Consider the following 26444-nt stretch of genomic DNA (forward strand, 5'->3'; position numbering starts at 1 on the left):
CAATGCAACATTTCCTTAGATATCCTACACCAAGTTCTATGAACCGGCATGATGAAACGCAGTGCGAGGTTGCGAATGGAGAAACGAACAATACCCCAAAAAATAAATATAACAATAACATACTAAAACTATACTGATATCTAATGCTAGACATGAAAATTTGTATCTGAATCAGTAGCCTCATCACAGACAAGTCAGAGACTAAGCCTTTTGGTTATATTGAAGAATAATATCTGATGAAAACAGCTAAACTATTCTTAAAACTCACCAGATGACATAAGTGCTTTATTTATTCTTCTAGACAGGCTACGTACAGGACTTGCTTCTACAGTCGGTGGTCCGGGTCCTCCTTCCATGGGTGGTGGAGGCAATTCCCGTTTATTCTACATCACAGAAAAAAACAGTAATTGAGTAAGATGCAATTCCTGGCATATCGGGAGTTCATATATAATAGCATCCCAGTCTTAAACACTTTTTAAGCTGAAAAGGATTCCTTCGTTAACAATTGAATAGCTGAAATCCTTGTCCTTGTTTTCATAACCACTCATAAGTCATGATTTTTACCCCATGAAGTCCATGCATCAGTAAGAAATAACTGACAACTATTCACATACCCAACATAGGCAGGCAACTGGATGAGAGACCATACTCTCATCATTCTCTGTTACAGAATGGACATGGAAATCCTATTGTCCATTTATAGTTTCTAGTTAAGTTAGAAATGCAGTTCAGACAATAAAAAACAGTTGCCGGTACGTCAGAATCTTGTCCCCAAGCTGAACTGACCGACATAACCTACTTGAAAAGATGAAACTAATACTGAATGAAAAACGGGACTTACCATTGAAGATCTGACAATATAACTCTTTGTTGTATTATTCACCATACAACAATATCCATCAATTAGATCAGCAATATTTTCAGCTTCAAATAACGATGTTGTTGTAATGGTCAGTGGCTGAAAGAAAAAAAAGAAAATTTTTTAAATATGTGAGAAATTGAAGAAATATTGAAACAAAATAATTATGTATTCACCATTTCATCAATGCATGAGGTGAAAAACTGTCTTTCTCTAAGTCTGACTGGTGGATAACTTACTAAATTAACATTAGTTTTTGAGCTTGGTTTAATTTTTCGAGGTACACGTTCCCTTAACACAGTCAATTATAATATCTGTAAATTAAGCACAGTGAAGCAACAATTCAAGAAAGAATTTGCAGCTCGAACACTAATTGGAAGTCAATCACATACCGGTACCTTGTTCTGTCATAGCTGTTATGGGCCATCATTGGAATCTGATTACTTGCATTTAGGATATTTAAAATTCACAGGCAAAGTAATTATGATGGTTGAGCAATTTCGATGCGCATGACATGACAGTTACATAAATTTAACCCTGTAATGTTGATCAATGAATTTTCTCCACTTTCTCTTATCAGAATTGCTGAACTGGTAATAACCAGAATAACTACAAAATAATTCAAAAACTCTATACTGACAAATTTAATACTTCTGGCTATAACAACCAGTTTCAATAAGTCAAAAAAGATTAAACCGATATGTCTGCATATAAAATGTCACAACATATCACAAAATGTCGAAACTTCATCATATCAGAAGTGAACTGAAATTAGGTGGCATTAGAGTAACCTGCTATGACCCCCAGTTTCTAAATTTCGCTTGTAATATTAATCAGCAAATATATATGTAAATACAGTAAAATAAATAGAACTCGGTTACTACATGATTGACAACGAGTGTGAACCGAACTCACACAGACTCGAAATTTAAACATCAGATTCAGATACATTTTCTTTTGATGTCGATAGGTATGTAGGTATAGGTTAGGTATGTGATGATGGAGTAACACAAAAAAATATAGTCTACAACTTTTGAAAAACTCAATATTTCACCTAATCTAATTATTTATTTGGTGTTATAAATAAATTTGACAAGAAAAAAATACTGTTTCACACAAATAGGTATGGGGAAACTGGCATGATTGACAGATATACTGTCTATCCAATCCCAATCAGAAGATATACTCCCTATACCCCAATAAATTGAGCGATAGGTAACTGGGAACCAGCCTTGTGAACAAACCAAAATATATAAAAATTGAGATAAAGTGGATCAGATATTAAGCGGTTATGATCGTCAGTAAACATCAGCCAAAATTCTTTTCATCACTTCCACTTTCCTGCCCAGCATCACTAAGACTCCATAATCCAACAACTTATGCTACCATTTATGGTGGCTTAAAATATATTGATAGTCTTACCTCATTTGTTCCTTCAATTCGTAGTTGCAGAGTTCCTTTCTTTGTTGGATCTGTTGATGATGAAGTTTGAATGGATTGAACCTGTAAAAGAAAAGAATTATGTTAATTATTGAGTCCAAAGTTGCATTGTTGCTTTTATGTATCTTTATTCATATAAGCTAAGAATAATTATTAATAAAGTTAACTTACATTATATATGACGGTTTTTCCTTATATTGTATGTAATATTTTTAGGGCATTGTCGCATCTAGATACTTAATACAGAAATTGGAGGTAGGGAAAAATTCCAAAAAAATAGCTATTCTGCACTCATTATTAGCTGTTACAAGTTTTGTAAATTGCAATTTTCGCAATACATTTACTGAATTCAACTACGACAGTTTTGAAATTTTAAATTTTGTCTAACATATACATATATATATTTAGTACAGTGATTTTGCATTTCAAATATTGAAATATTGCGGTGCTTTTCCATTTTATTGAAGAAAATTGGCAAACATTTCTAACATACAATACCCAAATTGGACAGAAAAAATGGACGACCAGACGAAAAGTAGAAGATAAACAGGCCTAGTTTTCATAAGTGAAAAGAATGATATAAGAAAACACTAGATTAGAAAAAAATTAGAAACCTTTAAAAAGGCTTCCATGTAAATTACCAATCACCACATATCCTTCCCTCAAACAAACCATTCCAACATACCTGGTGAAATTCTGCTAACACAGTAGGTGATGAACCTTTCGTTGTCCAATAACTTATTCCTTGTTCTGGTCCAATAACAATCTCAACTGCAATACTCCATTCAGTCTATAGAAAATACAACATCGAAACAAAAATTGAATATATCTCTAGATTAAACATTCTTTAAAAAAAAGATTGTTTTAAAGCTGCAGAACATGTTTAAAAAAATATATGGGCGAAGCTGATTTGAAAACACAGCCAAACACACTAAACTGGCAATAACGAGTGTGTATCATACAAATAACGCTTAAACCAGACTGCAACTGCAAGCGAACTACATGGTACGACTATATTCATGAAACTATACCTTTTGGCTAATAAATACAATTTGACTCCAGGTGAAATCAAAAGTATTATATTTTAAGACTTTTATAATCCAAATTCAAACTGACTGCACTGATACATGCGTATTGTTCTCACAATGAGAGCAAACTGACGAAATGTATTGCGTATGGTCTGAAGCAGCTGGATTCCATAATATAGGAAGTAATAAGAAAAATATTGAGAGAATAAATAGAAACCTGAAATTCCAAAATCGATGTGAAATATCTAATTAAAGATTACACTCCAACAACGAAACAATGAATGTAAGAAGAAAAGACCACTGTGATTAGAATAGCTTCGTTCATTACAAAATATTGTGAATGTGAAAAAAATATGTTTCTGCATGGAACAACAGCAACCTGACACAAAAAACTTAAAATTCCAGCCAATCCAAACCACGAAAAATACCAATATAATAATTTTGAATACTACTTGAATGAATTTTGACAAAATGTTCACGCTATAATAATTTTTCATAATAAGTTGAATTAACAACCATAATCCTAGTCATAGAAGCACTCATTGAATAATACCATTATTTCGATAGTTAACTTGACCAAGTTGCAGCAGAAAATCATGGAGCCTTAAATTCATATTCGCTTGTTTTTGTATTATGAAGAAAAGAAAATGAAAAAGACAAAAGCTTATTTACCGTGAAATGAATTTTGAAAATGGGGGTTGAACTGGAATACAAACAACAACACAAAGTAATTATGTGAAAAACCCTTATTATGAGAACTATAAAAAAATCATTAATAACTCACCCCAAGAGCACATTTATAAATTTCGTGATCAAATCTAGTTTTTCCTCTTAAAATGTCAAAAAATTTGAAAACGCATCTTTCTTCAGATAATGCTGAGATTGATTTAAATTCTTTAGCAATAAGTCGACGTAATTCTTTTGTTTTGATGCCTTCTATTACACTGTTTGGCAAAAACTTGCTGAGACCAACTTCTCTCCTGTTCAAAACATGTTCAAAAATGTTATCTTCACATAAACCTGTACAAACCCAGTGACATTTATTATTAATATTCATCAATAGATTGCATGATATTTTTAGAGGTGAAAAAAAGAGAGAGGTCGGATGAACAACCTAGCTCTAATGGGCTATAGCAGAGGTGTGCAATCTGTGGCCTGTGGGCCAAATGCAGCCCACAAGGGAAAATTATGCGGCCCCCGAAACAAGTTTTTAATTTACTTTAATTTAAACTGGTATGTGTGAATAATTCCAATCCCTCTGTATTGTGAAGCCTATACCTGAGTCCAATTATTATTTATGCATATGATGTTTCAATGTCGTAAAGTTTTTTGCCTACAACTACTAGAAAGCCTATGTTAAATAAAGGTGCGGCTTACGATTTCACCGGGTTATTTGTATCTGGCCCTTCTGTATTTAAGGTTGTACATTCTTGGGCTAAAGCACTAAGAATCACAAAAAATCAATTGGGTACTTTTTTTATAATTTAATTGCTAAACAAATCGAACAATCCCATATTCCAATGAAAAATGGCCAAATTAACAAATTTTTCAATATACAATGACAACAAAAGTATAATTATAAACTTAGAGCATGATGGTTTTACAAATTAAACAGTCACTCCATTTCGAGTGAATAAAAACTAACTCTGCTTAGTGCTTATATTGATTGAAATATGTATGTATTGATATTATTATATTTGACTGCTCTGAATTTAAATAAAAATAACATAATCTCTTTCCACAAAATATCAAGTATATTTATAAGATTTCGTTAGACTATAATCTAACGAAAAGCTCATAAATATAAAACAATTGTTTTATCTGAAGAAATTAAGACTATGATCTGACGAAAACTCATAAATATACTTGATATTTTGTGGAAAGAGATTATGTTATTATTAGTTATCTTCATAATACTATCTCAGTCACGCATCCTTGTGGCAACAGCCACATACGGATCCGGAATAGAAAGTAAACAAGGAGAAAGGACCTGCAATTCAATACACAATACCCTAGGCATCTGAATGGCCAGGACTTTTTGAGCAAAAAAAGGATGACCTAAGAATTCAATATCAACAAAATGAACAAATTAAAAAACGGTTTATTAAAATATGAAAAAATAGGAGGACCGTATAAAAAAGATAATTTTTCAATTCAAATTTCAGTTTTTGCTCATTATCTCATTTTCATGAGAAAGTATTATCAGACAAGTCTTGACATCTTGCTTCAAGCAAAATTTCATGAACAATAAACAATTTTGAACTCAATGATGACACTCACTCCAAAAGTTCAAAATTTGATTTCTTCTCAAAGGCAGTTTGCGGTAGATCTTTGAAAAATCTCCGAATCTCCAGACATCCAAGTTGTATGGCTGTTGTATGATCAACTTGTTCAGCCACTTGTTCCAAATAATCCATATGCACCTGTGAAATTTGAAGCAGATAATATTATGTTGTGATCAGTACAATGTGAGACATTCAAAATTTAGCAACATGTCATTGAACAACTTGGAAAAAAGCTAAAATTCATTAGGGATAAATGATTAAAAATGAAAATATTCCTGGCTTCCACCAATACTTATGTAACCAATCTTCGTTTTTACATCGCCCTAACATAAAAATGACTCTTCTTTCGCACAAAGTAGTCAATTTTTAATAAGTTTATCAATCTTTTAAATTAACCCAAATAGAAGCTTTTTGGTTCAACATACCCAATCTTATATTATCCAATCTTATAGACCGAGTTAAAATACATAAAACCCAGATCTGTTACTTGCAATGCTTACATTGTCTGCAATGCCACTGGTCAATAAAAATACTAAATTAAAATGGGAAAGATGGTCCAAAGATCTCAGATTCAACATCCATGCTTATGACCTTGGCCAGATTGTGATATATTGTGTTGGAACTGCCGAATCAGAAAGATTCTGGTCTGAACTTGTATTGTGGAAATCTCAATAACACTTAATATTCAATAACAAACTGGTTAGGAAGATACCCCCCATCAGATAAAAGTGGCTTCAAGTGTTTTCATTGAAATATTTAAGACAATACATGGATACCAACAATATACCTGGTTATAATAATAAATAAATGTTGTTCTGTCTTTATCATAAAGATCTTGCAATGTTTTCGGTAGATAACGGACGCGAAGTTCATATCTTGAAAGAATAGTGATAAAAAATCACATTGACACAAAAGATAATAGTTTATAATTTTCAAAACAAAAGTATTCAATTTTTTTTCATTTTTCGTTTCTCAGCTTTTTTATTCACAGCTTGCTACCATCTAATTCTTCAGCAATTATATTAATATGATACAGTGAAAAAAAATATTAAAAATATAATTACATTTTATTACTTATAATCTCACAAATGCAGAAGAAAAATTCAAAATATTAAAAACACATAAGGTGAAGAAAATGTGTTTTATTCCATACTAACATATAGCAATAATGGAAATTGGAATATTGGAAAACCTTACTTTTCTATATTGGCATGTTTAATACAAGAGAAAATCAATTTGAGTTATTCATATTCAGTTATTGTACAACTAAAAACTATTATCCCTAATCCCCTAGTTTTTAAATGCATATCCATCCTTAAAAATAAACCATCTTAAATTGAATTCTTAAATTGTTTATTAAGGCTGTCAAAATAGCTAGTTAACGGACCTGCAGTCTTCTGGATTATGAAGGTGTCCATATCTTTCTGTAACTTCTTGCATTGTGAGATTGGAATGAAGCCAATGTACTTCTCCAGTTGGTTCATGTCTTAATCTCAATGCATAACTATTTTCATACAACAATCCATTTGGTTGTATACGATTAGCAAGTGCATGAATGATCCCCTAAACGAAATTGAGAATAACTGTAAATTTGTATTTTTTACGAGCATTCATTTATTGTTTGCTCTAAACAAGGTTTTGCACAAGCACCCATGATTAGGTAAGTAGATACTATGGTTTGAAATCTGCCTGCCAAACTTATTACACCTTGGGTGAGGATTTCTCCCTGATATGCTGTCATAGGGGGCTGGGGCTAAAAATTTGTCATAGGGGGTGGGCTGGGGCTAAAAGTTTTGCCCACCAAAACCAGTGGGCCATGTAAGTGTGATGTAAAAAGTTACATGTGACCGCACGCAAGGCGAAAGGAAGTGGTGTGAAGTGCACGCTGTCGAATCGAGTGAGCGAGAAAACGAAAAGTTTTGTTAACGTCCCCTATCATGAAACTATGTGATAACCTGAAATGCAAAATTTAACAGACTACGATCATAATTTAAGTCTATTGCATGCAATGACAGATTGAATCACCAAACGGGCTGGAGTTGTTTGCTCATGTCAGCTGAAAAGTGAAAACACCAACTCCACTAATAGATCTTATTAATAAGACTGAAAATGCAATTTCTACTATTGCCAAATGGTTAGAATTAAGCGGATTAGAAATTGATTCCACAATTCTAGTATATCAATCCATTGATCAAATATGGTATGAAATGCATATTTGTGGGTGACAAATTTTTTAAGAAAATAAAATTAGTATTCCAAAAGTTTATTAAATATAAGAAATCGGCAAAGTAAAATAAGAAATTATATGCAAATAATAAAAAATCCAACTTTTGAATCGTAATTTCAAGTCAGATTCAATATCAAATATGTTTTATATCACAAGTAAATACCAAGTGTGCGTGAATTATTGAAGTAAAAAGTAAGAAAAAACCCAATCTATATTTGACGTCATGATCATGACTGAAAACAAACTACAAAACAAAAGATGTGATTTAAACAATCAATCAAGTCGTTCAAAACTTGATAGAGTTATGAAAAATAAATACTAACTTAAAGAAACGAATATCTGATCAATAAATAAACTTTTATAGGTAATTGAACATCATAATTTTGAGAACTTTCAATAAAAATGATAACTCAGATTTTTGTTGAATAGAAATTTAGTTGTCTAACCTTTGAGGCAATACATAGCCGGCCTACGAAATTATCTATCAAATCAACATCAATTTATTATGAAACCACATAATTAAACAAAACGTTCATGATCATTTCTTTCAAGGATGGAGAATGGAAAACAGATTAACACAAAACCTTAAACACTTATTTTTACCAAGACATAATTACCATAATTGGAAGCATAGCAAAAGGCAGACAGACAACAAAGGAAAACTCTCGTTTCAGTTCTGTAATAACCCAAAACAAAAAAAAAATGTCTGTCGAAGGTTGGCATAAAAATTCATTGTATAAATCCTACCTTGATATCGATAGAATCAGCATATTTAACAGTACTGAGAGATCCATTTGCTTGGTGAATTTTAATCAAGCTCTTGTCAAAACTTCCAAAGTTTGGAACATCACTAAAAAGAAAAATTAGACAATTACTAGTAGATTGACTAATGACTAGTTAGGATAAGATTATAAGAGATAGATTTGAAAAAGTAAGTTATAGAGGTGACACATTAGAGTTCTGGCTGATCATGGATCAATTTGACATAATTAACGCCGCTGAGTTTTTGTGTGAACCCCCGGATCCACTCGCATAATTCCGATAAGTTGGTCAGCTAAAGGAAGTTGTTTGTAGCAATATTCAATAAGAGCATAGATGTAGCATAACAACATTATGTTCAGGAGGTCAGCTCTACTTCAGTACCACCAATACTCCACTGGCTCAAGGAATCAATATTGGTCTATTTTGAAAATGTTTGGCATTTGATTATTTTGAATTTGCATATGATTTATACAGTTGGGATATTTGGTGGATGTCTAGTATATTGATGAAGAGTTGCCAAGCTTTTTCATAATTTAATGACATCAATGGACATTTCCGAGATACTGAGTGATGAAAAAATATGAATCAGGCTTAACCGTACATCTGTTTAACAGCAATGATTACAATATAGGTACTCCCCTAGTGTGTTTACCAGATTAGGTTTAGGCCATAATTTTATTCCAAATTTCCTTATTTTCGTTCTATTTCGAGATCGGGCTGTCTGTGTTAGCCAAGCGAATATACCCCCTGTCTATAGGTTTCAGTCCCTTCACACAACTTGATGTAAAATGGAACAAAATTAGTTCCCTTCATATTGGTACACACACTTCTGGAGCAGCACATTTCATCACTCATTTCTGCACTTTCATAGTACCCCTAAATACTATGTAGTAGCCTACCTGACTTCTTAGTTTTAATGAATAAGTCGCAAAAAATGTTTGATTTAAAAGACTTACGGCTGTCGTCTCGGCACAGGAAGTGAAGGTTGTTTATTTCTGTTCATATTTTCTTGTTCGTTTTCTTTGGAATGAACCCAGTTTGCGTTGTCTTCGTCGAATCCTGAAAGAAATACATATTTGACATATTTTCTGGTTAATATAAATTGTATATAATATACAGGGTGAAAATTAAATTCAAAACAGTAATAGAAATGTTTATACCTAACACTTCGGTATTCTAGAATTATGCTATAGCGTTAATATAAAGTATAAATAACGAATGAATTGGATTTGGGTCAAAAATTTTGATAAAACTACGGTAATTTGAGTTTGTGAAATTCTGCAGTGATTTCCTTGCAAAATTACCAGATGCAGAAGATTTTAATCATCTTAATTCTAAATGAATTTTGAACATTTCCAATCACTATCAGATCATATTTCACTAGTTTAGTGTGAGCAATACCATGACCTAATTTAAGATAACCCATAAGCCATAACCTGCACCTCAATATTCAAGTGCAGAAATTTCAAAGAAAATGTGATTAATAAAACTATATTTAAAGTAATGGTATTATCAATAAATCGTATATTTCATCATATTACTTTGACAGTTATGACCAATACTCGAGCAAGAATAGCATATTAGGCAATTATATACTGCTTAATTAATCAATCACCAAAATCATACACAAATTTTGGTACTATCGTAATGTATGTACCAGGTTAGGGTCAGACCATAGTTTTATTCTGACTTTCCTTATTTTAGTTCTATTACGAGTTCGGGGATTGTCTGTGTTAGCCAAGTAAATATACCCCCTGTCATAGGTTTCAGTCCCTTTATACAACTTGATGTAAAGTAGGAAAACAAAATTAGTTACCTCCATATTGGTATATACACTTCTGGAGCGCCCAAATTTGAATAGACAAGGCATATAATACATGGAAATCATGTAGATATCGTAACACATAGGGTAAAAAATGGGATATATGCCAAGCAGCTCTTCCATTTAAAATTATACAGGGTAACCCGAAAAATAAAACCCAGGCCGCTCATAACATATTCTTGAAAGGACATAACTTCCTGAATTACTGAAACTTTTAGGTACAATCATGCACAAACAGAAGTTCAAGTGCTACATAAATTTTATAAGTCTTCTGTTAGTATTTTCTAAGAAGTTCTGTTTTTTTGGTCACCCTGTATGATGAGTTTCTACTGCTGTTTTTCGTAAAGTTCAGTTTCAAAAAGGTTTGTAATATTGAAACGTCAATCTAAGAAAGAAGCTCAATAACAGACAGATAAAGTCAATAAAAATACACTTCTTAATATTAAACCACTAACTAAGTAATCTCAAATAAAGCAAATTTATAACGAAAAATGGTGTTCTGCTTTCCCAATCAGCATCAATAACTCCACAAAACTCGATGCAAAATACTATATTTTTCAAGTAACCGATGATTAAATAAGCATATCCTTAACTAAGCTTTATATTATTCATCTTATGATAGTCCTACCTACCATTCCATTCAACACAGACAACAAATATTGGTAGCTCATCCCAAAAACTGTCACCTAATAAAAATTTATTAAGGATAGTTTACGGCCATGGAATGAGCGACAGCACAGGAAGTACTATTAATAACTGCTGCTAAACCTCTTCTATAATATGATACTGAGTATTCATAATAAAAAAGTGACCAAATTAGCTCTTCATTGATACTTTACTAAGGACAAGCTGCCACATATTTGCTTGCGTGAAAGGATTTCTAGGACTTCTCATTCACTTATGTTAACTGTAAGATGATGCCAATATTTCTTTGATTTATTATTGTGTAATGAGAACCCCATATTAATAAATAAAACTTGAAAATATTAAAGGGAATTTTCAATTATTTTTTCTGTTTTTTTTTATATTTACTTGTATTCATAATTTATTGATTCTTCAAAACAAAAAAGTCTAGCACAATTCATTACCCTGATGAAATACTTTAATGTAATGTTCATTGAAAATTTAAAAACTTATTTCATTAATAAATATGAATGATGGATATTTTTTGTGTTTCAGATATAATCTATTTTAATCGATTTAATAACTTTTTTTAATTCAACATGAGACTACTTCGATAACTTATCATTATGATAGAAGCCTTTTAAATGTTTCGTAATGTCACACACACTCAGAAGTGAAGTGACTTTTCTCTCTGAGAAAAGGAACGGGCGATCACGGATTATATATATTAATGGTGGAGCATTACCCAATAGTAAATGCTGATTGTCACTACACTTAAATAGTTTAAGTCCAATATGATCAGAAAGACAGGAGGAGTTATTGGTTAAAAAGTTCTGACATTAGAATTCTCTGCCTAGAGGTAAACTCGTAATAAACAGATGTGAGTTCACGGCAAATAAAGTGTTACGGATGAAGCATTTCCTAGAAAGTTCCGAAATTAAAGGAAAGCACTCACTTTTCGAATACCGAATATTATTTATAAACTGGACTAGCCTATAGAACTCCCCATTTTTTAATACTACAAAGATAAAATGGCAGCTAAACAATCTGTTGTTTTACAACTACAAAACCAAAATATTATTCAGGTATTTGATTATACACCAGCTGAGTGAACATAAAATTACCTGCACAACAAATACATATACTCGGTACATCTGGTATTTTCAACCAATACCAACCATACCAGTTACCACACAGCCATTCAATGACTTAATCAACATTACCTTCTTCCATCTGAGTTACCATGATCTCTGGATTAACAGAGTCAGAGTTCACCTCCTGTTGGTCAGGTTGAGAAACATTTAAAACCATCATAGCAATTTCATTTGGTTTTTCCAATTTATTAATCCAGTCAGTAATTGTATTATTAGTAAATTCCAGTTTTTCTTTTTTTAACTATGGTTTCGCTGTTAGTATCAACATAATTATAGAAAAATTTTGACACTCGAAACATTGATACTCCTATAAAGAGAGTATCAGTATCAGTAAAGCTATAGTAAAAGAATGAACTTAAAACTGAACTGAAAAAGTTATCAACATTATAGGAATGAAATACTAAAAAATAAAGCTATATATCGGCAATATTATACTTTAGCAAGTCTTTAAACTAATGACCCATCTCTACCTTTCCTCACTTTACCACCATAGTTGAAAAACCACAAGTAGCCAAGCATAAACTACCAAGATTAAATATTTTAATATTATATGGTATATTAGGGAAAAGTCACAATCTATGTTACATTTAATAAAAAATTTTGTTTTTATTCAGGTTCAGAAGAATAGAGTTGATATGTCATGATTGGATATGTAATAACAATACCAGACAATACATTTAGACCAGGTTTTACAAACCAGTTCTCAATATTACATCCCTAGACCTGCCACACAGAAAAAAATATTCAACAAAATAACAAGAAACTCAAAGGAAAATCCTTACCGAATCCCATATTATATTCCCATTCAAGATAAGTATTGTGACATCCCGTACAACTCCAAAAACATGACATTTGCATGTTGTGAGCCATAAGCCAAGGACGATAGAAGACCATGAAAACGCATCAGCAGATGACGACGACGAAAGTAAAAACACTTTCAGAAACAGCTTTACACAATTAGGTTAGCGATGCAGAGCCAGCAAGACCAAACCAATGTCAGCCAGACGCACTCCAGTCTACCCACTCGACAAATTTAATGCCTTTGAATGTCACGAGAACCTATTTGTTTTTGGTTATTTCGTCAACTAGGAATTTCGAAACAACTCCCAGTAATATATTCATGTTTGATTTCGGACGGCCGCAGGTGAATTTACGTCGTATATTTATGTTTGGCCACACCCGACTCAATTTGCTTTGATGAATCAACACGCAGTTCCATTCTCCCGTCATAAATACTTTTGTGCTAAATAATGGAAGATCAGCTACCATACCAATGAAAGGATTAGTGACTGAAATAATTTAAGTGGTATTTTCCACTAGTGTGTGCAGTGCTTCATTATGCCTTATGGGCATTTGTACTTAATCACTATTTAGCCAATGCAAAAGCAGGATTTCATGCTTTATCCAAATTCACACAACGTTACGGTGGTTAGAGACAGGAGTTTATATTTCCAAATGACGCACAGGTGACGTAATACATCGAGGACGATACCAAAAATAGGGAGTTAGGTCATGTTTATGGCTCTCTGGCACGAAAAACTATGCCGAACAACATTATCGAAGACATAATTTGCGTGTTAGTAGAGGAAATGCACAGACAAAAGCTTTTACCGTCGTTGAAATGTGGCTTCAAAATGCATAACACGAAGTGTTCTGGTAACGGCAGACATGAATTTTTTGACAAACCAGGCCTGAATGGACATTGGTGGTTCATTAGACCAAGTTATAGTCACCAGCAAAGGAACGATTAAACTGTAGGTCAACATTAAATCGACACCTCATAAAAAAAAATAAAAACGGTCGATTCTGAGATATTCCCCCATTATACTAATACTATACTAATTTCATCGCAACCTCCTGAAAACATAGAAATTGTGTTGGTGGAAAATCCATTTTCTCGATCTGATTTCTGCTCACTTCAAAATTGACATCACTCAGACAGTCGCATTAGAATTTCAATTTTCACATTACAGTATTTTGAAGCAACAAGTCATAAATAAGCTCACACCAAGCTGCACTGGACACCCAAACAAAAGAATAAGTATGATGTTATACAACTACTAAATCTTATGTCGTTTTGAATGCATGATGTCGAACCGTGTCCAGGATGTGGCAGTACAACAAATCAAGCGGAAGTACTAAAAGGTCCTTTTAAAGTGTATGAACAATGCAGTTACTATTCGAAACTTTGTGAAACAAAAACCACTGAATTTTGTATTTACTGAATGCATGTATCCGAAACATCGCGAAACAAAAGCAAAAGAAAGTCGCGTACTGTCGGTATGCGGTAACGACCCTAGGCCCTTACAAGACATAAAACATCTTTCAACAAACTATATCCATGATATGCTAATGTCACATTTTCAAATACTTAAATTCTTGGATTATGCTGAGATATGTATTTACTTATCTCAAAAATACATGAATATAATAGTTACGCGAAATAAAGGAATAACCATCGCATTTTCAAGACGCCAAAAGCAAGCAACAAATCGTGACGAGGGATATAAAAAATGCCTTCAAAATACGCCAACTATTTCCGGCTTTGGAATGTGGTAAAAAACGCACTGGTATGCTTGGAAGGTCATTCTATCTGTGGTAGATGATTGGTAAATAACAATTGCTGACAAGGAATATCGATCAAAATGTCAAAATGTATCTCGGAAACGAAACAAATATGAAATTATATGAAAATAATAGAAAACAAAGCAAAGTTGCTATATACAAAATTAGTACGAACTACCGTTATTGTGAGGTTCACAATCTAACATCCGTCTTAAATTAGAGATTACGGCGAAATTCCACTGAAATTTGGAGATCTTTTTAGAGTACAAATTTGCATTTCTGCTAAATTATCATAAAAAATCTCGTAGGCATATATACATACATGTGACTCATATATAATAGTAAATAATTAATCAGAATTATGAGAACATGAAATTTACAGACGTATGAACTTGAATAAATGTTGAATAGCAACGAACAAAGGTGTCTTCCTCACTGTTTGTCAAAGCATTAAAATGCGTCCTAAACACTGTAAATCCACCAATCGCGAACAATCGTAAACTTCACCCCATAAAAAGGAATCTGATGACGTCACCGCATACAAAAAAACGAATCTCATACACATAGAACCGAACCTACAGGAATTTTTGAAATATATAAAACTAATAGCTTTATGGCGTGATGTAAATTGAAGCGATTGTCAGATTTCATCACATGATTTGATGAAGTAGTCTGGCGCATTTGTTTTGGCAAATAATTTGCTTCAAATTGCATTGGAATGTATTTATGCAGTCCCTGATAAATTAACGTTGACACGCGAACTACCGACATAAGCCAATATTAAACGGGGATCAAAACCAAAGATCTACGAACACTCAGAGGTTCACTAACTAAGCGATCGTCATATCCCACAAAGTGACCTCGACCAACTACTATGGGTTTATATACCAAAAGCAACACTGCTTCAATAATAAACATTTGTCCAAAGTATTATGACATCATAGCCAAAGGCGAACGTTCGGCTATACAAAGGGCTTAGATGTACACAATAAAAAATCTTGAGTAACATGAAATAGACTTTCCAATTTTTTAGCAAAATTTTGTCGAAGAACTGATAACTGGAGGGTGTACTTGGCAAATTCAATGATTAGGAAAACACTATAAGGTATGTATGTTTTTTTAACAGTATAATCCTACATGCCATATTACATGTCGATGTCAACTCTTGTAAGATAAAAGGCAACAATGATATCACATAGGAAGCAACAAAACCACACGATATGAGATAATCATGAAGAACTCCATAATAAACATGACGATTTACCTATTTTAATTCCTAAAAAAATAGTAACGTCTAAAAATATTAGTTGTTGATATAACAAACTTACTGAAAAATTTTTATTGTAATTGAACACTTTAACGCATAGAAGGTTTAGAAAGATTCAGAAGGTTTAGAAAATTATATTATTATTAAAATTCAACATCAGCGATTGTTTGTGTACGAACGATTATTAACGTCCTCCTTCGTCCCCTATTCCAAATGCAAGGCTTAAATCAAATTCGAAATAATAACATTCGAATAAATAAAAATCGGAATTTTATATCGATATAATATTACTGTTCGCTTATTAAAATCTACATATGGCGCCGTAGGTAAAATTTGAAATAGATCAAGATTCTGCTACTCAAGGAATCGCATCGGAATATTTAATGCTTAAAAAACTATGTCAAGTGTCAACCAATCAGTGAATGAACAAAAACAATAGATTTGATAGCATGTGATAATACTTAGAGTCGTTATTCGACGATTAAACAAACGTCTTATGATATTGAGTTGTAATATTTAATGCCCATATTAATTGCATAAAAGAATTCAAATAACGAACTAATTTGATATGAGGTCGGAAGGAGGCGGAAAAAAAAAGTCAATAACAGTATTGATAAATATTTCCTAGTCGGCCCTTATCGATGTCAGGCAATATATTTTGGTATTTCTGAATAAGCATTCCAACGAAACTAATTTGATTACGTCAGCAATGCCAAGTTAGAACGAAACCAAATAAAAGATAATCAATTGCTAGACTACAACTACAGCGTTTATTCATGTTATGAAACTTAATAGCAAGAAATATTGCGATAATATCTTTCCATAAAATTTAATATAACCAGCCAAATCACACAAAAACATGTTATTCGTTATAATGTACCCGCGATCAAGATGTGCTTAAAGTGACATCAGTCTCAAATGCACTACCCGCAAATTTACCATGAAAATCTTCATTCCAAAACACGATGAGCAAACCAACAAATATTAATAAACGTAGAAATTGAGAAATTTAAATACAAAGGCTCGTGTTGATGGGGAAATTTTGAAAAACAAAAAAAATGATGAACGATTGGATGCAAATTTTTCAAACAGTTTTCAAAGTATTTCAGCAAGAATTTTTAAAAGTAGATACAAAAAATTCCCGAATAAATTAGAATTATATTGTAACGTTATATTACACCACTCGAGATTTCGAACATTTCATTTCGATGTCAATTTAAATCCGATAAGTGAATATATTGCAGAGAGCAAAGAAAGAAAGGAAATAACCACTATATTAAAGATATAAAAAAGAGAACAAAGATGACGACAACTTCACCAACACAGGTGCATTGAATATATCAAAATAGCGGTGACATAAAAATTGAATCAAATAAGATCTACTCTCGCGCCAAAAGTGACTATAAGAACCAAAATTAGACACGTCATTTTTAACTACTCAAACTAATACCCAGACAAAAACCTGATACCTATCACTTCTTCTATACCATTTGACATGGAAAACAGACATATTGGCTGACTTTATACGACGCAAAAGCACCGTTTAACTAGGCTAACTTTACGTTGTGCTGTCACCTATGCCAGTTTTGATATCGATCCGGCAGTCCACATTGTATTACGTCGTTTAATCACGCATTTAATTCCGATCACGTTTCAGAAAAGGAGTCGCCAAATGAAAAGTGTCAAAAGACGTGACAAGCAGTCTAAACATTTTTTTCAATAGATTAAGAAAGAAAAAACTAAATATAAATCGTTTGTGTTATGAAAAAAAACATTACGATGACTCGCATTAATTAATACCAAAATAAAAAATGCCTGGCCAAATACCAGTGACAACACGTTGTGCTGTGTACAAATAAACTCCACTATTAACATATAGCCAGTTTCAGTTCAAAAAAGAAATATCACAATTTTATAGAATGACTGTATTATTGACCTTGATTTAGCAGGGTTGGTACAACTGGGAGTAGGGCATAATATTGAACATTTCCAGGAAATAGGTTGAGTATTTCAAGAGAGTGGTTTTAGAAAGGAGGCGACGATAGGTTGGTTTGCTACTCCCGTTATATGTGTGCCAGGTTGAGGTTAGGCCATAATTTTATTCCGATTTCCCGCATTTTAGTTCTATTACGAGTTCTGGAACTGTCTGTGTTGGCCAAGTACTTATACCCCCTGCCCGTAGTAATCAGTTCCTTCACACAACTTGATGTGAAGTAGGCGAACAAAATTAGTTACCTCCATATTGGTACACACACTACTTCTGGAGCGCCGTTAGTTCTTTATAGCAAAAACTGGATATCGTTATTTTTCCGATAGCACCAATTTACCAATCATGACCATCGGCATTTGGAGACGACAAAAATTGTTAATATGATAAATACGTCGGAAACAGAAACGAAGAACAATAAGGACTAAAAAAAGTGACAGACGTATGCAAAATGCAAGTATCATTGAAAAAATACCATTCGCTAAAAATCATTGAAAAACACAATCTACTCACCTCCCCATCTTGTTTTCTCAGGTATCTTTCGCTTTCTCGTACTCAACGATCGTCTCAAGCCGGCAGCGGGTGAGCTGACACGCAAGCTCGCGACCCGTTCCAGCGCTGGCATTGGACGCATATGTATTGTGCACCAGTGACAAACACAAACGCAAGGACGATTTTCCCTCCCTCGTGGACCTTTTCCCATTCAACAGGAAATTCCGATATTTAGAAATAACAAGCGTATATATATCCTTGATATTCCCGTAATACAGAAGCAGGAATCAGTGTAATAACTTTGTATTCAATATTAATATTGCTTGTTTTACAAAAAAAAAATTGAAAATTGATTAAATTTGTGACGATTAATAAACTACCGGTATCTATCTCATACTATGGGTTTTTCTACGTTACATTTTCTACGTTTCTTTACCAGAATTTCGGAAGAATATATACAGATTTACTGAGTAGCAGTCCCTAAAAGTAGCATACTTAGAATCTCACAGTGCGCTACTATAACCGGGCATAACTTTTCACAAATCAATGAGCGTTATAGATTTGGTGTGATTTTCGTACGGACACAGTATTATTACCATAGAATTAATTCAATTCAAATACAAATTTAAATATTTCAGAAGAATAAAAATTCACATGCTTCCTCACACTACGTTCTAGTCTAAGGTTGTTGTTCCAAATTCAACCCGACAGAAAAGTACTGCTCACAATGCAGTAACTAGGGCAGTCCTAGTGGCAACAGATTTCTATTACCTTCAACTGCAATTAAGCCAAAACTACATATTGGAAGATGTGTTGGACTAGAGTCAAAGTCATTGACAAATGACAACGTCGCGTGATAAACCGTATAAACACAAGCCAGTTTACTACTTTCAAATATTTCACCTCCTACCAAAACACTGAGTCCCTTATAATTTTCAGACAAATTTGCGTTCACGAATAGGTTCAGTAAGGCGACTAATAGACTGAGTATTCCCGTATGTTGAGCCTAATATAGGACAGACGGTTGAGGGACCGGTAGCCACAGAGCTATGCATAATTAATAAATATCGTCAAACTGTGATGGAAAATATATTGCATCTCGAGAAAAACACAAGCGTCGAAAACAATGACGTAATCTGTCAAATCGATGCTTTTTTGTTCAATTTTCAATTCGCTGTCAAATCGATGATTTTTCGTTAATTTTCAATTCGAACAAACAAAAAAAATCGATTCAATATTCCGGGTAATCGCTTGTTTAAAACACTATATCTAGGGGGACAAGGTTTTTGTCCACCTAGACTGTTGGGCCATGCAAGTGTGACGTGGAAAGTTACATTTTGTGAACAATATTTACAGTGTTACAAAAGCAAGAGGGGAAAACAATCTCAACAAATTCATTGAGCTATGTTTTAGCTAAAACATCAACATTTAGTTTCAATTTGGTTGTGGCAGCACCAGGTGGGCCAGATTGATTTACCCTACGAGCCGAATTTGGCCCGCGGGCCATAGTTTGCCCGTGCCAGCTTTATAACATGAATGAACAAGCAATCTGATACCTCGAACGCATAAAATATCGTAATTATCTTCAATATGAAATACATTCAAATAAATTGGGAAAGTTAATCCTGCGCTATGTGACTACAGGTTCGACAAAAATTGTTGGTTAAAAAACAAGTGGCGCGAACAAATTTTCATTTTAAACCAGAAACTTATATGATCAGTTATGTCAAATTTGGGCATCAATACTCAAATGTGTTCGTTATATTTTCACACTTTGACACCGTTCGTTTTACATCATACTAAAATGAATTAAATTGTAAACAACGATGAACTTATACCGGGTTATCAATTACAAAAAATATTGTCATTAGAAGATGGTCGTGTGAACATCAATTACCCATTTTGTTTCAATTTAGAACGGACATCACCCATCCATCTATCCAATTACTTATAATATATTTGCATACACATTGTGATGTGTGTTGAAAATATATTTTATTAATTTCAGTAAATAGACATAAATGAATAAAAAAGGTCGCACGTGTTATAATACCGTTAAAAAGTCAAGAAAAATACCCGAATTCATTTACATTTAAGTATAAAACCAAATGGCGTTTGGGTATTATTGATTCATGCACAACCAAACATGTACCATTGATGAAGCGTGCCGAGAAGGCGCATTTTATCTATGGCACATGTTTGGCAAAAGATACTTTTTATTTGGTCTTAAATATACACACTTACGATGAAATACTAATTGATTTGTTGCACATTTTTTACAGTACGGAAAAGAATAATTGAATCAATTCCAATGTAATTCTCCTCAGATCGTAAAGACGAAACCCATTAATATTTTATGGTATTTTCACGTTTACGACGTGACAACGACTGTTGAACTTGGCGATGTGTACTCTTGATGTAAAATCCCCTTTTTTGAATTTGAATTTAAATCGCGTTCTGAGAACTACTGTTTACAGTCTTATATTTTCATAAAGCTCAGGCTAGTGTGATAAATTACTATGATATACAATCAGAAAATGTTCACACACAACTAATGTCGTAAGATTGTGTACTAATCATAACAGCGTGTTATTCATTATCAGTTGTCATTTAGGCTGAAGAAAATCATGTTCAGACGATGAGTAATTAAAAAATTTATTGGTCAAAACGTAATATTACCAAATAAGTAAATTTGTCAATAATAATGTGTAGTGCAAGACGCTAAGATGAAGACATGGAGTAATGAGACATGTATTATTGAAGAAAATGTTCGAAGATTTAGAAAATCTCCTTTACACTTTTCCCAATATTCGTCATTTGGATAATGAAATTGGTTTATTTTTTGAAGGAGAAAAATTTGGCTAATATACGATTTCGTTCACAATGTTTGAGTTTGAACAGTCGAAATAGAAAAATTACTATTCGTTTATCAAAGAGTAAAATACTCGTTTCCGTTAAAGCTAATCCAATAAAACACGTAAAGTATAATAGTTCTTATTCCCATAAGTTCTCATTATCAATTCCATATGTCATTTCCGCCAGTCGGAAGAATTATTAGACTATATTATCTTGATATTGATCAATTATTCTAATTTCCGCTATTTTCCCCTAATTCCGGAAAAAACGATTTTAAGTAGCACATAATAATTCCAAACGCTTTCCAACTTTAGGATTTTAAAATGGCCAGGCTGTACAAAATATATTCCCACCCGCATAATCGATCTGTTTGTGATTTTCATCAAGAATAGTGAATGGATCGCAGCTGAAGCAAATTCGTTATTCCATAAAAAATTCAAATTGAAATTCCCATTTAAAGACTATTTTAGAGAGATTAAGTCGTGAAACTGTTTTCAAGCTAACGCATACCAGGAACAGATTAATGATGTCCTAATCCTTTTGCAATGTTTTGAGATTTTCTGCTATGGTTTATAAAGATAGGCCGATACGATTAATTACGTGTTTACAGAAAAGAAGTTTTGTTTGATGTTCACTCAACTTTCCTTTTAAAATAAGTTTATGTACAACCAAGAAGTCAAGTGCGGCGTCGCCAACGGGTTAGGAAAAGTAGGAATTTTTAAAAGCAGCAGACAACTTGAGGTTGCAGTGGAATTCTCCATAGGGCAAAAACTATTCGCATAAAAATTTCTACAATTCAACAAAGTTTCTACGTTTTCGAGCAGCTCTAATTTCCTTCCAAACAGAAGCTCAAAGAATATTACCTAAATTAGACGCTGAAAAGCATTCAAAGCACTCTTAGAATATTCCTAAAATAATAAAAAATTCAAGAAAGAACACTCTTGCTAATTCTGACATGCTCGACGTACGGCTTGCACTTGACATACTAATATGGTATGCGCAGCTGTAGAATGGCGACGTCGCGTCTTGATTTATTATTTACCCTCTGCTAGTGCGACGATGTTATGATGGTAATAGATTGCTTACAGCTATTTATCAATAAACAAGCAGTTTATTGGTCACGTGATAATATGACGCAGATTGCATGAAGGTCAGAAAACAGTAGCAAAACTAAAAACATAATCAGAATGACCTGGTGAACTGCAATCCCCTGTGGCCTATTTTGTTAAGGTGGTCAATTTAATGTTCTACAGGGACTTTGTTGAAGCATTTGCATGTAGTTAGTCACCTGAACAGAGCCTACCTGCATATATATGCAAAAGTAACACCACATCAACATTGATTTACATTTTTAAATGTCAAAATAATATATAGGTTGCAATATCTTAAATGGATGAATTTTGGTGCATAATAACGATATGCCAAATTTTACTCATCTAATTAATAATTTCACCTCTAAAGTTATAAAAACTTTTGATTAATTTTGAAATCTTGAAAATGACATCTTTTAACACAATACAATCAATAAAACATAATTTCCAGATTCGTTTAAACTCAATTCGTCGATATTACCATGGCTGTGTTTATAGAATAAAATACGTTACAAAGAGAAGCACTGAAAGTACTGCCCTTCTAGGTAGCAAAAGTATTACGTATAGCATTTATAATCAAGATATTGCACTTAACATTGACTTATCTCAACAGTGACTTGCTAATATAACACTTCTAGAATACGCCGATTTGTTACACCCGTAAAACTTTTCATTTAGATATAGAAATAGCCTATATCAATCATTGCAACTATTTCGTAACTTCAAAATTACGTCATCACTAACAATCATTCTAATTCCAGAATTGCTATCTTCGAATTTTAAAATCCAATAAAAGCCGCTTTAATTCACAACATATAAGTGTGTCTCTATCAACCATATGCCTCACATTGACATGGTGCTACTACATAGAGATAATCCGTTATCAAGAGGATTTCGAATACTAATTTCAAATGAGCTGCTTAATACTGGGTGTATATTGATCCCTCGACGAATGCGGTTTAACTACAAGTACATTTAATAATGAGAGTTTTGTACTCGTCTCGATTCACGCGGACACCATGGAAAACTAATAGTTAAATTTAATGTAATTTCAACGTGTTTGAATGTGGTAACAAGAAAAATATAACCAATTTAAGCCAGCAATGAGGAAATCTAAATCAGACCCTTCTTCAATTCATTGGATGAAATCTAGAATCGTGAAAACTATCACATTCACTACGACTGCGAAAGCAAAATGGGATTGAAACATGAAAATAAATGTTACTGTATATTAAAATGCCGCCGGTTACAGAGTTGGTATAAGTTTGGCAATCTAAGCGAAATATTTTATTATCAGTACTGATTACAATTCAGCCATATTCACACGAGAACAATACGAAATTTACTTCGTCAGCAAAAATAAATTGTAAACGATAAAGTGTAATGAAAGCGTCAATTGGTCGGACAGAAATTTCAAAAAAACGTCAGACATTGAGTTAAAAAAATACTGTATTATAATTTTTATGATATAAATAAATCTTACTACAATATGACATTATCATATAACGGACAAATATTTCTGGGTAAACTATATGCAGTCAACACTACTACGAATATACAACTGAATTTAAAAAATTTAAATTAAAGTAAGTGTAATGAAAGCGTCAATTGGCCGGACAGAAATTTCAAAAAAACGTCAGACATTGAGTTAAAAAAATACTGTATTATAATTTTTATGATATAAATAAATCTTACTACAATATGACATTATCATATAACGGACTAATATTTCTGGGTAAACTATATGCAGTCAACACTACTACGAATATACAACTGAATTTAAAAAATTAAACTTAAAGATATTCGTCTACATTCAACAAGTTCTCATTATGGATATTGATTATGTAAATCAGGTTTTTGGGGTAAAATTTTCTATTTATTCAGTAAAATCGCGATTTGTCCAGAATTTCAGAATACTTGATATTTCACATATGGATATCCCCTGCTACTAACATATCTGACTGTCAATATCGCAGAAAGCGAAATTCCATCGCGATGATGACATTCAATTCCGGTGGGGGCGATCGTATTTCTTTCTTATAATCGCAGACGAATGTCAAATATTTCGGGGAAGTCATCAACACATTTTCCCTGGGTATCCATTTTGTTAAAAAAAATCGTAATTTTGTAAACTAACAATAACAACTATCAAATCAATTTGTAAAATCACAAATTGTCATATTTTTCGAAAAAACTACTCTAATTTTAGTCGAAATTTTGTGTTCTTTTGAAGACAAACATGACTACTAGTAACTCCAACAAGTATACGCCTTCGAAGGCACGCGTCACAGCAAATGTACAAATTAGTGTTTGTTGTTTTTCGTTATGCTCCGTTTAAACCATTTTACAAGTTTTAAGATCAACTATTTCTTCTAAGTCAAGCCCAGTTTCGCCGCAGGATCACGGTCTATTAACCTGAATAAAGTTGGCGGTTCTTCAAACACCAAACAGGGTGAAGGTTATTTCAATGTCAGAAGAGTAAAATTAAGTTCTAAAATGTTAGCAAAAAAGTTGTGATCATAAACTGGACTATCTTGGAAGCAATGACTCTACGATTCGCTCTATTAATTTGAAATGGATTTGGCAAAATTTGGCTTAAACTGAATTCGAAAATTATGCTTCGATAAAATAAATATTGCTCCCGTTTATCGCAGATTTTGCAGTTTTCGCAGATAAATTACAATGCGTATATATAATGTAAAATTTGAAAAAAAAAATATTCGACGCTATTCACGTCATTCGCTCATTACAAGGCATATTAAGCAGTCAATAATCAGCCACGATATGTGAGGCGCTACTCTTCATTAAAGACCCACATCTCTACTTGGCAGCAAGCTGGTTTAAATTCGCGTTCATTATCGTATTTATACAAAATGCAAGTAATTGTGCTGCAAGTTTATAACAGTATACGTTCGAACAAAATGAAAAAAAAAATTCCAAAATGAACAAGGTTGTAAAATGTGATAGCAGACAGAATTGTTCCTAAGTTAAAAGTGTCGAATATCAAAGACTCTAAATTGGGCAAACGTAAAACGATACATTTGCTTGCAAAATAGAAGTTACATTTTGCAATTGCGGTAGTTGGGTTTGAAAATTTACAGTATACAAAAGTATATAATATATAATACTAAATCACCTTAAGTAAGGACCAATGATTTGTTTTTGATAATTGTCTTTCTCTTGAATCTACAATTGCCATTGTTCTGAATTGAAGGCTGTTTTCTAACCTAACCTAGTTAAGGTACCTCGGCAATACTTAAATTGAAACTTCGCTATATAGAATTGCATTATATATTACCTGAGAAAAATATTGGAATTCCAATAAAAAATATAGATACAAAAAATAACATTCATTTTGCTGCATACCTATTGCTAGCTACACAAAACACATTACACAAAATTCAGAGCTTATTCATTTAAAATTCACAAAATTCATTTAATAGGAAAGTTTTTCACTACTCATACACAGCACCTTTAAAACCAAAAACCAGTTTTTCACGCTGTACTTGTTTACGTTTCCTGGTAAAAATTTAGTAGATAGAACGCTGTTCCCGCATGTATGATGCCACCATAAAAGCAGTTTATTAATATTTTATTCAAAACGGCGCCAAGTATTCACAAATTATCTCTGAAATATCCACACATCCTATAATTAAACGACCATATTTTCTATTTTCGGATTGTTAATCGGGATATTATAGGCATACATTGATGTATTATACGTAAAAATTAAGCTGAGAGTTTACTAGAACGTATAACAGTTGAATAATACAAGGCCAGTGTAAAGTCCACTTCCCGCGATAAACATAACATAATAAATTTTTAAAATATGCCAATTTTCATTACCCGACCAGCCCGGGACAAACCGATACTTAGTCGATCAGACGAGATTTTACAATAAATGAATAAATCTTGATATTATATTCGGAAAGTTGTACGTTGTGAGGTCTGAGTTAGCAGTATCCCGTATCAATCGAGACCAAAC

The 26444-nt window shown here is 32.8% G+C and overlaps 1 protein-coding gene across 4 annotated transcripts in view; it reads right to left on the reverse strand.

The window, feature by feature from the left end:
- Positions 1 to 26444, reverse strand: part of LOC120345501 (focal adhesion kinase 1-like) — a 105164-nt gene that overhangs the window by 59588 nt on the left and 19132 nt on the right. For all 4 annotated transcript variants that reach the window (XM_078114941.1, XM_078114942.1, XM_078114940.1 and 1 more), the window contains 10 exons: positions 9558 to 9660; positions 8587 to 8689; positions 7000 to 7175; positions 6400 to 6487; positions 5608 to 5750; positions 4112 to 4307; positions 2985 to 3089; positions 2282 to 2362; positions 842 to 958; positions 269 to 383 (listed from right to left, as the gene is read on the reverse strand). In XM_078114941.1, coding sequence (XP_077971067.1) covers positions 269 to 383; positions 842 to 958; positions 2282 to 2362; positions 2985 to 3089; positions 4112 to 4307; positions 5608 to 5750; positions 6400 to 6487; positions 7000 to 7175; positions 8587 to 8689; positions 9558 to 9660 — 1227 coding nt within the window. The remainder of the gene's footprint in view (positions 1 to 268; positions 384 to 841; positions 959 to 2281; positions 2363 to 2984; positions 3090 to 4111; positions 4308 to 5607; positions 5751 to 6399; positions 6488 to 6999; positions 7176 to 8586; positions 8690 to 9557; positions 9661 to 26444) is intronic.

The sequence above is a fragment of the Styela clava genome, chromosome 8 (genome assembly GCF_964204865.1).
Source record: "Styela clava chromosome 8, kaStyClav1.hap1.2, whole genome shotgun sequence".
In the NCBI taxonomy this organism is placed as follows: Eukaryota; Metazoa; Chordata; class Ascidiacea; order Stolidobranchia; family Styelidae; genus Styela; species Styela clava.